At 29.8% G+C, this 15,916-nt stretch overlaps 2 protein-coding genes across 2 annotated transcripts; one reads left to right on the top strand and one right to left on the bottom strand.

The window, feature by feature from the left end:
* Nucleotides 1-1,454: 1,454 nt before the first annotated feature.
* On the bottom strand, nt 1,455-5,219 carry wls (Wnt ligand secretion mediator). The gene is made up of 12 exons (XM_018545600.1): nt 5,114-5,219; nt 3,904-4,085; nt 3,718-3,823; nt 3,530-3,654; nt 3,283-3,432; nt 3,008-3,185; nt 2,790-2,917; nt 2,682-2,687; nt 2,448-2,609; nt 2,121-2,348; nt 1,876-2,029; nt 1,455-1,589 (listed from the first exon to the last, which is right to left on the bottom strand). Exons 1-12 carry the CDS (start codon nt 5,217-5,219, stop codon nt 1,489-1,491), a joined length of 1,626 nt encoding a protein of 541 aa, XP_018401102.1. The 3' UTR covers nt 1,455-1,488.
* A 3,561-nt stretch (nt 5,220-8,780) lies between these two features.
* Strip (striatin interacting protein) lies at nt 8,781-13,177 on the top strand. The gene is made up of 12 exons (XM_018545511.1): nt 8,781-8,982; nt 9,824-9,940; nt 10,000-10,283; nt 10,361-10,539; nt 10,625-10,938; nt 11,020-11,236; nt 11,311-11,465; nt 11,544-11,788; nt 11,973-12,200; nt 12,272-12,443; nt 12,566-12,770; nt 12,861-13,177. The coding sequence occupies exons 1-12, from the start codon at nt 8,884-8,886 to the stop codon at nt 13,124-13,126; spliced, it is 2,481 nt and encodes an 826-aa protein (XP_018401013.1). The 5' UTR covers nt 8,781-8,883; the 3' UTR covers nt 13,127-13,177.
* The last annotated feature ends 2,739 nt before the right edge of the window (nt 13,178-15,916 follow it).

The raw sequence follows: 15,916 nt of genomic DNA, 5'->3' as shown, positions 1-15,916 counted from the left end.
TACATTAACAGGCGAGTCACATAAAATAATTAGAATAGTACAGGAATACCATCGCTATTATACACATAATACTGGAAGATATTCTAAAAATCTTATATGTAAAAAATATGCCAAGAAAAAATTCTTTAATTTTATCTCTCAATAAAAGAATTTCACTAATTCATTAGCAGATAAATAATACGAGTATGCTTTGTTCATTAGTATCAGAAGCGTTATAGAATTCTATGAGCAATATAATAATACATCCATATAATACTATGTAAAATATATCAAAGTTATAAATTAGCTGTTGCTTATTACATCTGACGTTATCCAAAAAATATGGAGGTCTTGAAAACATCTAAAAGATATCTCGTAAAAAATCTTTTTAAGATATTTCTAAAATATCTTTATATTATTTGTATTAAAATTAAAAGTCAAAATTTTAAAATTTTCAATGGCCGATCTAATATGGCAAACTAATAATTCAGATAATTGTTAATACAATATTTAATATTTTATTATCTATATATAAAAATAAATTATTTAATAAAAAACAGATTTTAATAACTTTAGACGCAAGGACCAAAATATCTAGAAATTTTAAAACAATGAGACTATTTTTTGATAAAATTATAACTCACAGATAAATTATTTGTGAATGGCAAAACCAGTTCTCTTATCAAGACAATAATAAAATTATAAATAGCAAAGAAAATTGGAAAAATGTCACTACGTCTTTTGTCTAAAAAGATATTGTTTCGAAATGTTACAAAGGTATTTTCATTAAAATCTTTTTAGATCTTTAAATTTTGTTTAGATATTTTCTTTATATCTTCAAAATCTCGGTAATTTTTGGACAAAGTCATTCCATCTCATTTGCATGTAAAACATTTGATTTGGTTTGATTGTCATTTATACAATATTTTTCTAAATTTACGTGAGCACATAGAAAATATTGGTATAATATTGTTTTTATATCAAAGAGAATGTTATATTAAAATAACATGATTACATTTATCGTTTTTTTTTGTTCTAATACTTTTTAGATCGCAAAATTTTAAGTATGCGATTTTAATTATTACACATCACTTTGTATTTCAATCTATATTTATATATTTATGTTGTATTACGTTAATAAATGGTATAAAAAAACAGATCTATTAAATCTCCGTTCCAAAATTTATGCTTTTAACATACCGACGAATAGGAAGATGAAATGACTTATATATTTATTTTTCTTATTATAGATAATATAATACTATAAATAGGTATTTATATAAAAACATACAAAAAAACCGTTGAAAGCAATAAATAATTAAATTTGGTACATAAAAATTATGTTTACGTAGGAGTATTTTATCAGTCATTTCCTAATAAATAATAAAAAATCTAAATACAGTTTTACTTACAAGTTATACTTATAACAATTAAGTACATTAAATACTAAGTGAAGTTTGCCATGTTGTCCTGTTTCTTACAAAATATACACAAAGAGAAATATATACTTTACTCTACTGCTGTTTTTCGTGCAAATGCAGTCAGAGATAACATCTCATTAGGATCAGTTGGCAAGGGAGAAAATTCGATTTCTTCACTAATACTGTTCTCTGAAAATTGAAATAATTTATTTTATTGCATGATGCAAAATGTCGGCAGAATATATATTTAATAAAATTTAAACTAATATAATACCTATTATATACAACAATATATAAGAGAGACTAAGGTCCATATTCATAGTCAGACCTTGTACTTAAGACTTCCTTAAATTTATCTTTAGACGCTCAGTAGCCAATAAAATAATTCGTAGAGCATCTGAAGATAAACTTAAGGAAGCCTTAAATAAGGCCTGACTATGAATATGAGTAAAAATATATGTAGATTTCAATTTACCAGATGGCTCAATTGGCCATTGCTTATGGGAAGGCGCATAGAGACATAATAATGCAATAATATAAATATTCCACATGCCATAGACACCAGTGAAAAAGGCAGAAGTCATTTCCAATTGTAAATCTTCGTCCCATTTCCACTGACCTTCTGCAACCTATCCCAGGAACATTATGTATCATTTAACACAAATTTAAAAACAACGTTAAATACAATTAATACACAATTAAAACGTATATACTTCTTACCTGTCCAAGTATAAAACCAATGACAGTTAATGACGCGCATAACAGCGTGGCAATCATTAAAAATTTGAACCGATATATGATACCTTCATAATGCAGGCGACGAGCTGAGCTCATGCTAGGTAAAACGGCTCTCTTTGCACTAATGTTCATGAATACTTTCCATATCATATAAGATAAAAACAATAGATATACTCCAGCCGATATACCAGCCAGAATAATGAAAGATAGCTATTATTTCATTAAAGAAATTAATTTAGAGAATTATTTAAAAATCTTTTTTCAAGATAACTTTTTAAGATACAAATAGAAATAATTTTAAAAGGATACTGCCAACTTTGTGCCAAGATCAGTGACCCATATTGAATAAAAGGGGTTTCTCAGTTGTACCCCACGCTCGCACATATCGAATACGAATAGTGAGAGGCAACCGGTACCTACTGCAGAGAGATGCCGCCAGTAACATTTTAATGAATTGGTTTGTTCGCCCTCCTAAAATTGAAATGATTCAATACCTCGCAGTATTTAAAACAACAGAGGTTTGTACATTTAAAAAACTCTTACCTGAATCTAATAAAACCCAAGATGTGTGCATAGAATAAGAAAAAATACAAATTAATGTTAGTACAATGATTATAATAGTTTTCAATAATAAAAACTCAGTGTTCTTACCATTAAATGTTCGCCGGCAAATACAAGCCAAAATGATAACAATGTGGCATAGAATACTCCTTGTCGAATATCACCCAGCAGAAGCATAAATGGCATGTCATAAGCAAGTGTTAAATATTCTAGTGGCACTAAAAATGATATAATAATAATTTATAAATAACTGTGTAAACAAAAAATTTGAGAAATTATAAATCAAATATAGAACAATTAACACATACGATTTAAAAATGTTAAGGCAGAACCCAAAGCTAACAGCATGTACTCCAAAAGGGCAGGAGATCTAGATAGCATGTACACCCTTCTCCAATACCAAGCTAAAACACTTAATACCACTGGGAAATAAATGGTCTTTAGAATCACCCACACCTTTGTGAATCCACCATTTTGATTAATAGCCTAGAATAACAAATGATATACTAAGTTAAATAATCTTTATCGAAATTAGAATTGTATTCATAATACATTATAATCAGTCAATCAGAATTTTACTTACGGTAAGCCATAAATCAACAATGTGTCCTAATCCTTGATTTTTATCAAGATCAGAAGGGAGACGAATATTTAACAAATAATAATCATGATACAAAGATCCCAATTCAAACAGTGGCATAACGCTACAGTTGTAATTATAGTGCTCCAGTGGCTAAAATAAATTAGATGTTCATAGATTAAATATCTATATAGCTATAGCTACATGCAAAACGTGTTCGCTAATAATGCTACACAATAAATGCACCTACCTTGTCTATGCTACAGTCCAAAATTCTCTCCACAACAGAAGCAGCGTATGGTTTCCATGCATTATCTGGATCTCCCTTGTTTCGATAAGCTAGTCGTGCATCCAATGTTATTTTCGTCCTAGGAGCTACAAGAAAAAACCTTGTTGGAATGATAAGAACAAAAGTTTTAACAGTAGCAGATACATTACCGATTTCAATCTGGCTGGTATATGATATATCTACTTGTAAAACGCCTATTAAATTTTGCTGCCATCTCGAATAATCAAGTTGCATGCTATTTCGAGGTACAGGCATCTAAGAAAAATTTATAAGATTTTTAGTTAAAAAATTCTTTTTATGTAATTATCAATTATAAATAATTTTGTAAATTATACCTGGAATGTATACACAACTTGATAAGCCTGTTGACTGTCTAAAGTAAAGTGATGCATATCAACAGAAGTACAGGAACCTTCTCCTCTTGAGTAAAACCATGTATTTTTGTTGTAAGATCCATTAACACTAACGACTTTGCATGGCGTACCAAGAATATTCTGACTGCTAGCAGGTGTAGGTGCTAAAAGAAACATCATCATATAATTTTATTTTTTATATTCATCCATAGTTTATCTAAAAGATAATATTATATTTTATATCGATAAAAATAATAAGTGCTAAAGAAATATATATCATTACATATTTTATATTCATCTAAAGTTTATCTAAAAAATAATGTACATTCTATGTTATTATAATAAAATTTATATTATTTGTCTAAAGCGAACCTAAGATAATTTATAATTTATGTCAGAATTCGAAATTAGAATGATACTTGTAATTTTATATACAATACATACATCTAGTACACATATATATTTAAATATACGTCTTATTATATATCTATATAATCCTAAATCTTTAAATAGTTCATTTTACATAACAAAATTTCTATTTGCGCATGGAAAGAACGGTTTTACGATAGTATCTAACAATTTAGCTATGTAAATATAAATATTATATAAAAATAAAGTTTGTTGGATTATTAAAAAAATGATATACAAAATTCAAACACATAATGAGCAATCCTGTATATTTTGATGTTCTGTATAAATAAAATATACTACAAATATAAATAAAAAATAAAAAAAGATTCAACATAAATTAATTTAAATTAAATATTACAATCCCAAATTTAAAATACTTTATATGAACTTTGTATATATGTATATTTGAATATATATATCTTTATATATATATCTGCATAATTCTATGTCCTCAAACATTTTATTTTGCACAATGTATAAAATTATGAATAAAATTTAATTACTAAAAAGCAGACTTAACATGCGTTTAAAAAATATAAATAGGAAATAAAAAAATTCAACATATTTCAATCAAACACAATTTTACAATTATTTAAAATATTATTAACTTTTTATATACAAAATATAAAAAAATAGCTATATCATATAATAAAAATGGAATAAAAAGAAAATAAAAAACACAATATATATTTACAATGTCTTATTGTAAATTTATTGTTACTTAAATAATGATGCCTAGCGTCCTAGAAATGCAAATCCACGTGCGTGACGCTCTACTCACCGATCAAACCACCTACCAAGAAGCAGACTATTTGCGCGATTATCAGAAGTATCACCAACACGGAGAGCTTCTTGCCGCTCAGGTTTTCAATTATAGTGCCCTGCATCTTGTTCGTTCCTACGCGTCACTTCACGTCACTCCACTTCACGTTGTCGCGATTTTCTCCGTCCCGCGGTTACGTCGAGAAATTACCGGCACGGCACCCACTGACGCCGAGATACACACCGAATAAAATTGTGCGAGACGCAAGTGACAATAGGCTTGCGAACCGGAGTCGCCGGAGTTCGTCAAAATGGAAGCCAGCGATGGGGAACTTGCGGCACTCTGCGAAATTTCGAATTTCGAGATACATCGAGCTCTCGTGGCTATCCGGCGTCGCCGGCAACTTTTCGATCTCTCGACACCGCGAGATGTTCCTCTCTTTCGATTCTCGTTTATAGTCAGAAAGAAGCTGAGGCTGAGGCTGAAGTGTACCTTCCTGCAATTCCAGATAATCTTATTGAAGATTTTCTCGTAATTATTGTATTCATTCAAAACATATCTAAAGTCTAAAATATTAGAATTGCTTATACATTGACATTATTCTTGATCTTTTCTACGTTGTGCTTTTTTGAGTGTTTCACATAGAAATACTATTAAATATACTTGTTGCTCTTTTATGTTTTTGTTTTTTCTTTTTTAAGTTTAAATTGTTCCAATTTTTAGTTATTATTTTAAAATACATTGTTATTCAGTAATTACAAACAACAAAATCTAAAATCAGGGTATAAGATATCTTTAAAACAAGAGATCTATTTTAATAAGAATCGATGTAATTAAACATAAAAATCTAAGAGACACGTTTTTTTTTATATTGATAATCTTAAATTTAAGAAGTGAAACAATCTCTCTTAAAATTAATAAATATGAAATATTTATAAAATATTAGATTTTCGGAAAATCTATAAATACACACAGTTTTATGTAAAGTATATTTTAAAAAACCATAAAGTTTATCTAAAAACATTTTTCTGTACATCTCACTGCTTCACTGATAATCAATAAGAATCAAATATAAGCGTTAGTTCTTTGAGAGGTTGTTTTATTCCTTAATTAAATCTGTTGAACATAAAAATTTTTATAATTAACGACATATTTCAACTGAGATCTGAATCAATTCCGGACTGTTGTGACAGATCGCTTACTGTAAAATATCTTTCAAATAATAAACTAGCATCATCAGATATATGGTTCTCGCAAAACCGTTTTTAAAAGCAATTTTTCCCAATTTTGGATTTTGTCTCATCTGGATGTAATCTGTAACATATTAAGGAATAAAATCAAACAATAATACATACGTAATGTGGAACAAAATCAAAGATTGATTTTGCCGCCAAAAATATCCGTATATAGTTCAACTTGCACACTTTATTCACAGAGAGGCGCCAGTAAACGGGTTCTATTTAGAACGTGTATACGTTCCCTCTTAAGAGTTTCAGACTTCTCTCTTGTTTCGCGAAATGTAGATATATAAAGAGAGAAAGAATATCCACGCTCGCGTTTGTTCTTATGCCAAATAACGTCAATTCACATGTGACTCGTGTCGATGATGGTTGCATTTGACATTTTGAATGACATTTATACGTTGATCACGGGCTGATTCTTCGTTAAATCTTCCTGTTAGATTAATTTTAGGTTAAACATGGTAAGGGTACCAGTAGCATACTATGGATGTATCCATTGAATGCATTTTGCTCCTCGTCGTAGGTTTTCGTGTTAAATCTTCTCTTATTTTACGAATACAATCTCTGCGAATTGTTTTCGGAAACAATACAGGAATGCAATTTCAGGAATGAAAGAGTTAAATGTTATAAACGTAATAAAATCGTGCCTATGTGATAGTAGCGCAATCTTGCTTGTTTATGCCAATGTGAATTTGTTATGTGTGTTTTAATATACCTTCATGTGTTACCTTAAAAAATATATTTCTCTTTTTTCATGTAATATCATATATATTTGCGTTCTCATATCGTTTTTCTGTTATATATTTCTCTTATAATTTTCCTTATATTTTTCATATAATTTTTCTATTACTTATTCACACATTACAAATTTCTAATAGAAAAAATATACTTTATTCTCATATAATTTTTTTAATATATTTCTCATATCATTTCTCGATTTTTTATTGTACTTAGATTCTAATTAAAAAGTATGTACACAGAAAAAAATTTTTTGCTCACATATTTGTTTAATATAGATACATATATGTATATGTGTATAAATTTCCTCTATAAATTTCTCCTATTTCTTTTTATTGCTTAAATTTATTTCTAATGTAAATATAAAAAAATATATTCTTCCCTTTTTTCTCATACAATATCATATATATATTACATACTTTCTCATATACATTTTTTCCTTCAATCTACTCGTACAACTTCTCCCTATTTCTTTTATGTAATTTTTTTATTTTTGTTAGATGAAAACTAGTTCACATGTAAAATACATGCATGCAACGCAAACAAAATTTGAAGAACAAAATCTCAAGCGGAATATAGATTATTTGGAAAAATTTTCAAGTATTTTGAAAAATGATTCGCACGTTGCAAGCTGCATTTTCAAATTGTAGTAACCAGAACAATTGGCATGATAGAAGATTATATTTGCATTTTTTTAGTTACATATGTTTACAGTGCAGTTTAAACACAGATAAGTTAAGACTTTATTTTAAATGCAGAAACTGTGAAAAGATATGAGCAAAATGAATAGAAAGTATAAGTCTCTCTTTTCAGCTGTGTTACATTTCACATTTTCTGAAAAAAATATACCCTTCCACTGCTTCAAAAAAATAATGAATGTAAGATAAGGAAATAAAACGAGAGGATTGCTTCTCGTTTTATTTCCTTGTTTTATTCATTATTTCGATAAATTGAGTATAAATCTCTCCAAAGTTTTACTTGAAAGTCTTTCAAGTCATTTTTTTATTAAAGATAACCAGATTTTAATAAAACCTATTTAAAATTTTCCCTGTTTGAGGAGAACAATTAAAAAGTCAAAATGTTATATTGATTAAATCATTGACAAACAAAATACATAAATTTAATCAATAATCAGTCAATACAACGTTAAATTGACATTATTTTGACGTTCTTATGTTCTCCTTAATAAATAGAAATCCTGTTTCTTTTGCTCTTGCCTGCAAATAAATATTATTTTAGATAATCAAATTTAACAAAGTTATTAAAATTATCTAAGTATTTTTAATATAATATTATCCTGATATTACAATATATACAATTGTCATTGACGCGAATAACAGTATTTCTTCATCATATAAATAAGATTTATGATTTGTTGCAAATTGGAACAGTCGTATTTCGCAGGGGGTTTCGCGGGGGTTTTCAGATGACGCGAAAAATGTTAAGCTCCACCGATCATCCCCGAACGGCCCGAACGCGGCCGATCGCAAGTAGAGATCGCGTGGATCGCGTCGTGCTCCACTCCATTCTCAATTCTCATATCCCCGTCAATCCCCGTCGATTACCGTTGATCGTAGATCGGGGTTAGGGAGTGACGTAAGCGGGGGAAACAAATAGACTGCGGTGGAATCCGTCAATCCATGTCGCCCTGCCCGAGTGAGATTATATCGACGTTAAATGTCAAAGGACTCTCGGTGTGTAACGCGAGTGTCGTTCTGGATCGAGAGCGTCTCTCTCGCGTAGGCGTGGAGATGATCTGAGGAGAGGCTGAGACGAGATTCTCGCGGTCGACACCACCCGTCACGAAAGATGTTGTGTGACGTAGCGATGGACGCGAACGGGAATGGCAAGCGTGATCCTCTCCACGGAGGTCCTGTCTACTTCCATCGGCACGCGGCCACTAACGACGTGAGTCGAACGACCGCCCTGGAAAAGCATTTGGGAAACTTGCGTAACGTAAAAACGCGGCGATGAACCAGAACAACAATTACTCCATGGTCCTAACCTATCCCTCGCCAGTATCCTGCAGTATCCACAAATACTAGCTGAAAGACTTTCATGGTCAGGCTAAACATTAAATGCATGCTTTTGATGATCTGTAATTTACTGTCAGATTTCAGGATTGAATTCTATTAACTTTTATTTTTATGTGTTTCAATATATTATTGGTATATGTTGATGCTTCAACTATCTTTACATAGCATATGACAAATAGAATTCTCTTCTCCTGACAAGAATTATTGATCCTTTAATTTAGTATCAATTATATATAGAGTGTCTAAAATAGACTTTAAGATAGAATTCTATTTATATTTTTATGTGATTTGTATTTTGAGATATATTTTATATATGTATACGTTCTTTATGTTTCTTGTATTATATAACATATCAAAAATTATAAATGGATCTCTATTTTAAATTGTTTTGAAATTTTACAATAAAAAGTATTAAAAAGCATACAAAATGTCTTACCTTTTTATTAATTATTTGTGTTCTTAAAATAATAAAATAAAAACAATAATACTTATAGATATATTTAATACAAAAGCATATTATCCCTATTGTTCGTACACTGTTTTATGTTGAATTTAAATGTACTGTAGTAAATTTGTAATAACTAGATAGTATTAGACAATATTCATTTTCAACAGAAAGAAAAATTGCATGACTTAAGCAGCTTTCACTATTCTTGATTTTAATATTATTTTAAGTTATTTAACATATATGTCATATTTTTTCATTATTTCAGGAAAGCAACAGAACTACAGATTTAGAATTTGTTTATGACGACACTGATATACATGCTAATGAAATCGCCGAATTGTATAGTTATACAGAGCAATATGAGTTGCAGCTCAATCTTAAGGTATACTTTTATTTTAGTAGATATCAAGAATGAATTGAGTAACTTGTTATAAATTTCAGGCATTTGAAGATCAAATGGAATGGTACAAATTACGACCATGGTGGCAAAACTTGACAAAATCACAACATAGATCAGTAATCTACAAGTTATTAGATCAACTGGAAGTTTCCAACAAACAACTCAGAATGAAATCGGCGCGTTGTATTCTTTATTTAGCTCAGGGTTGTTGGGCTGAGGTACAGTCCGACAAGGAACAGCAAGACTGGACTAGGACAAATGTAATGTTACTCTACGAAGCTGGCATTTATCCAGCATTTGTTGAACTGCTAAACATTGAGATTGAGTAAGTTTCTTTGTACATACATATGCGATATTAAAACGTTAAATTCCTATTGTACTTCTACAAAATAATTTTTGTAGAAATAGCACAACTGCTACCTCGGCGATAAGAAAGCTAGCTGTTAGCCTCGCTGATTCAATAGACTTAAGAGTCATTCTGTCCGTTTTGTATATTATAACAGAAGTTATGAGAGAGGAATTAAAAAATATCGAACACAGTGAATATAAAGACAATGTTGAAGCTTTTAAAGAAGATCTTGGTATGTCATTGTGTTTATATTATATATTTTAATAAATATTAGAAATGAGAATTTGGTCTTTTTAAAATGATAATTTTTTTTGCAGTAAATCCATATGGAGAAGAATTGCTGATTGTTAAACTTCTTGGTATGGTGACGTGTTTTTGCAGCGGTTCGGCACCACATTTTCCTATGAAAAAAGTTCTTTTACTTTTGTGGAAATTGATCTTAGTCTCTCTCGGCGGCATTGACGCACTCAGAGAATTGAAGAAACAGTATCGTGAGGAGGCAGGACTCGATACTCAACAAGAAGACACTATTGAAGTTGCTAGGATGATGAGAGCTAGCTCTCCGCCTATGAGTGCAGCAGATTTGTTAGAAACACAAAATCAGAAAAGGAATAATCGGCCTTTTCGACGGGTAATTCGTCGATTATAGAAAATTATTTTGTATAATTGTGTTAATGTTTCTACACATATTAATTATCAAATATTTTTTCAGAGTTTGATGAAACAAAGCTCTTTAGATGATCCAGGTTTAGGTATGGAATACGAAGGAGGAGAACCTCCAAACAATACTACAACAAATGAAGGAGATGGCGAATTGATTGTGTTTCTGGGTCCTGGTGGACCTGGCGGTTGGAATCAATCGTATTACGAAGATCAAAATAATCAATCACAATTAAGGCCAGGTACTCCACAGCTTATAAAGGGAAAAGGTAATGTTGTCTTTAATTTTCTTTCTTTGTATTTCTCAAATTCGAGTATTGATATATCTATTATCATATGTCAGGTTTGCCATGGACGCCCAAAGTAAGGCAAAAGGATGTGGATACCTTTCTTGAAGTTGCCAGAATGAAATTTGTCGGTTACAAATTACAAGGAGATAGAGAGAGTTTAGCGGGTTTACCGCAACCAATTCACGAAGGTGTTACTACCCTTAAAAAGGTAATTTTATTGACTTGCGATAACATTGCAACACATAAAATTTATTATCGTAATATCTAATATTCTAATATATTTCAGCATATGTACACATCTCTAGCGGAAACTCAAATAAGAAAGGAAGAAGAAATAGCGAGAAACCCGATGAGTACTCTAGAACCACCGCTTCGTCAAACACCAACGGAAATTCTTTATCAGGCTATATTACCAAATTTGCCACAATATATGATCGCTTTATTAAAAATATTACTTGCGGCTGCACCGACAAGCAAGGCTAAAACAGATAGTATTAATATCTTAGCTGATGTATTGCCAGAGGAGATGCCGTAAGTATGATAGTAATGATTTACATAAAATCTTTGAGACAAAAATAATATCGAATATAATTCATTATATTTTATTTTCTAATTAACTGATATTGTGTTGAACTGTTGATTATACGAGCTGTTTAATATACGTATTTTTTTAAATATATATTGTAATTATGCTTAATCTATAATATGGTTTTAGAATGACGGTGTTGCAATCAATGAAATTAGGAATCGATGTTAATCGACATAAGGAGATTATTGTTAAAGCCGTTTCTGCAATTTTATTATTATTGCTCAAGCATTTCAAATTAAATCATGTGTATCAATTCGAATTTATGTCGCAGCATTTAGTATTTGCCAATTGCATACCCCTTGTATTGAAATTTTTAAATCAGAACATTATAGCATACATTGAAGCAAAAAATGTGTAAGTAAAAGTAAAATTATAATTTAAGTTTCTAAGTGTCATAATGTAACCATTAATTTTTATCGCAATAGTATTCCTATTTTGGATTTTCCTATGTGTGTCATTGGCGATCAGCCTGAGTTAACTACTGAAAGTCTCGAGATCGGTCATAGTCAGTCTTTTTCGTGGAGAAATGTTTTCTCTTGTATAAATTTATTAAGAATTTTGAACAAATTAACCAAATGGAAACACAGTAGAATAATGGTAAGGCAATTTTTAATTAGTAACACAAAATGTTTTATATTATATTTCATATTTTTACATTTATATATATTTATATTTATAAAAATGAATATATATATTCGATGCATTTTTATATTTTACAGATGTTAGTCGTTTTTAAATCAGCACCTATTTTAAAACGCACACTAAAAGTCAGGCATGCAATGATGCAATTATACGTTTTAAAATTATTGAAAATGCAGACAAAATATCTCGGTCGGCAATGGAGAAAGACAAATATGAAAACTATTAGTGTTATTTATGCGAAGGTTCGACATCGTTTAAATGACGACTGGGCGTACGGCAATGGTAATAAGTTTGAAATATTTTATTTAATACTTTTCTCGTATTAATGAAAACTTTATAAAGAATTTATAATACTTCTGAATTATTAAATAGATTTAGAAGCACGACCGTGGGATTTTCAAGTTGAAGAATGCGAGCTACGTACATGTGTTGATCAGTTTAATAATCGAAGATATTCAAATATTCCGAGAGACGAGGAAATGGAACCGATCGACGCGTCAATAACATCCGTACTTGGTGCAAATGTAGAATTGACGGAGGAGTTTAAGCAACATTATGAATTATGGTTGCAACAGGAAGTATTTCAAAGGAGTATCAATTGGGACGAATTGTTGGATCCTGCAGCATGTGAAATTTAAGTTTCATACATAAGTATAAAGCGCATGTAAATCGTATCTTTTCTTTAAATCATAGACCTGAATGGAATTGTAACATTTTTACAAATTACATACCGTTATGAGAAGTGTTCAAACAAAAAAACATTGCCATATCGACACTGCAAAAATTTCCAAGTTGCATTTGATATCGCGATGAATGGTCCTAATTTAAAAAATGTTTGACAAAGACTTTCTGATGAAAACATTTCCAATTTTTTTCATAATTAATTTGTGCAATGCAACATAGTACTTGTAGTCATTTTCTATCATTATAGGCGCCATTCTCAAATAAATATAATTTTTCTTTTATATATATATAATGTATATAATATATATTATATATATGATATATTATTTACGTATACACTATATATATATAATAAAATTTGAAATTATATACATATAAAAGAAAATATTAAAATTTAGAACATTTAATATGTTAATCTTTTGCTGTTAAAAGTACCATCTAATTTTTCCATAGATCGAGCTATAATATACCGTAAGTTACAGGCATATATGCCATAATTCAATTTCCTACATTTTATATATTTTTTACGTGTCCTCTTTCAACTCTTCCTATCAAGTGAACATACACAATGAACTTCAAGAGAACTTTAATATACATGCGCAGAGAACTTTATTTCCTCTTAGCCTGTACTATTTGATAATATACAAATATGTATATATATATAATTATTACATATATAAATTATACATATAGATATATTTGTATATGGATATGTATACATCTTGAGTTCATCGTTAATTATGATATTAATTTGTATCTATATACATATTTATGTGTAACTGATCTTAAGACGGAGTTGAATAGCAGAATTATGTTAAACTACAAAATTTAATGGAAAGTTTCTTAATGGAAGATGATCGGCTACCGCTTACCTGGTACACTTAGAATAAGGTTTTTCACAATATAGATATACACATGCGGCAAGTCAACTTTCTCTTATTTATTTAACATAAGTTACATATTTGAATAATCTCACACAGATCTCTAGTGCTATATAATTTATGTTATCAAATACACTTGTACAGAATGCCGCGACTGGTATCATACATCGATACATATGTTTCGATTGTCAAGATTTAATAAAACTGATCTAAATAGGAAGACTGATTCACATTCCTTTGAGATAGCCTCAATATCAGATGGAAGACAAAATTTCTGTAATAGATTTGTTCTTTGTGATTAGATTTGCTCTTGCATCGACAAGTTCAGTGCAGAATTTATTTGGATTGTGCAAGAATAATAAATTGAAATATAAAAAATGCAGATATCAACAGATTAAACAATTTATAAACGTCACACAATTAAATTGCTTATTTAATATAATTTGATTCTTCAAATAAAGAAACAAATTCGTTCTATTCATGAGGATAAAATATTCTATTCATGAGAAATAAAATTTAATCATTGTAACTAATTTTGATTAAAAATGATGATAGTATTATTTATATATATATATATATATTATATATATACATATATATATAATTTAATATTATAAACTTGTCATAATAAAGAAATAAAGTAAAAATCTTAAGAGAATCTATACATATAACTTAGAACAAATAACCTTTTAGCTGTAATTAATTGCAAAATTGAATATTACCGTCAAGTTTTTAAGAAAATTAAAAAATATATGAATATAAAATTAGAAAATGTTACTCGATATTACAATATTAATTTTATTATAACATACTATATACTTATAATATACGTAATTTAAAACTAAAACAGTAATATTTAAATTAATGAAAATTGAAGTGTATGTGTGTGTGATATATATACTATATAGGGCATTCCACGCCAAGTGGGCCATCCATTTTGCGAAGTTCCATGGATTTCGTTCATATTGCGTGAACTTGAACAGTTTGATGAATAAAGACTCTATGCCAAATAATATACCTGTAGGCCAACTGGTTACCGAACTGTAGAACCGTCAATTTTTGGGCTTTCTCGTTGCAGCGCTCTTTTCGCTTGTCGTTAGTGGGCATGAAAGGCAATTTTGAAAATAAAGTGCAGACGTATTCTTATAGAAAGTTGAACGCTCTTTCACGTAAGAATATTATTTTTTTTGATCAAACCGGTTTACGATGATGTTTTTCAGTTTTGAACTTTTCAAAATGGCGGCGCGCCTAAAAGGCCGCTCTCAATTTTCTTTTAATATAGCTCAAAATGTAGCTCCAGGTCTCTACTTTGTTACTCTAAAAGGACTTAATGGGACACGCATTCGTTTGGGAGTAAGAGCTAGGAAAGTGAGGAAAATGAGTGGTGCGGCAGGGGGACGGAGCGACATTGCCTCACTTTCCTAGCTCTTACTCCTAAACGAATGCGTGTGCCATTAAGTCCTTTTAGAGTAACAAAGTAGAGACCTGGAGCTACATTTTGAGCTATATTAAAAGAAAATTGAGAGCGGCCTTTTAGGCGCGCCGCCATTTTGAAAAGTTCAAAACTGAAAAACATCATCGTAAACCGGTCTGATCAAAAAAAGAATATTCTTACGTGAAAGAGCGTTCAATTTTCTATAAGAATACGTCTGCACTTTATTTTCAAAATTGCCTTTCATGCCCACTAACGACAAGCGAAAAGAGCGCTGCGACGAGAAAGCCCAAAAATTGGGTGGCCCACTTGGCATGGAATGCCTCATATATATATACACACATATAATTTGTGTATATATATATATTTATGCATATGCGTATATTATTTTATAAACACTGACATTTTTATAAAGTTAGAACATTACTGCT

The sequence above is a fragment of the Cyphomyrmex costatus genome, unplaced genomic scaffold, assembly GCF_001594065.2.
Source record: "Cyphomyrmex costatus isolate MS0001 unplaced genomic scaffold, Ccosl1.0 scaffold5, whole genome shotgun sequence".
NCBI lineage: Eukaryota > Metazoa > Arthropoda > Insecta > Hymenoptera > Formicidae > Cyphomyrmex > Cyphomyrmex costatus.
This window is presented reverse-complemented; position numbering and strand designations above follow the sequence as displayed.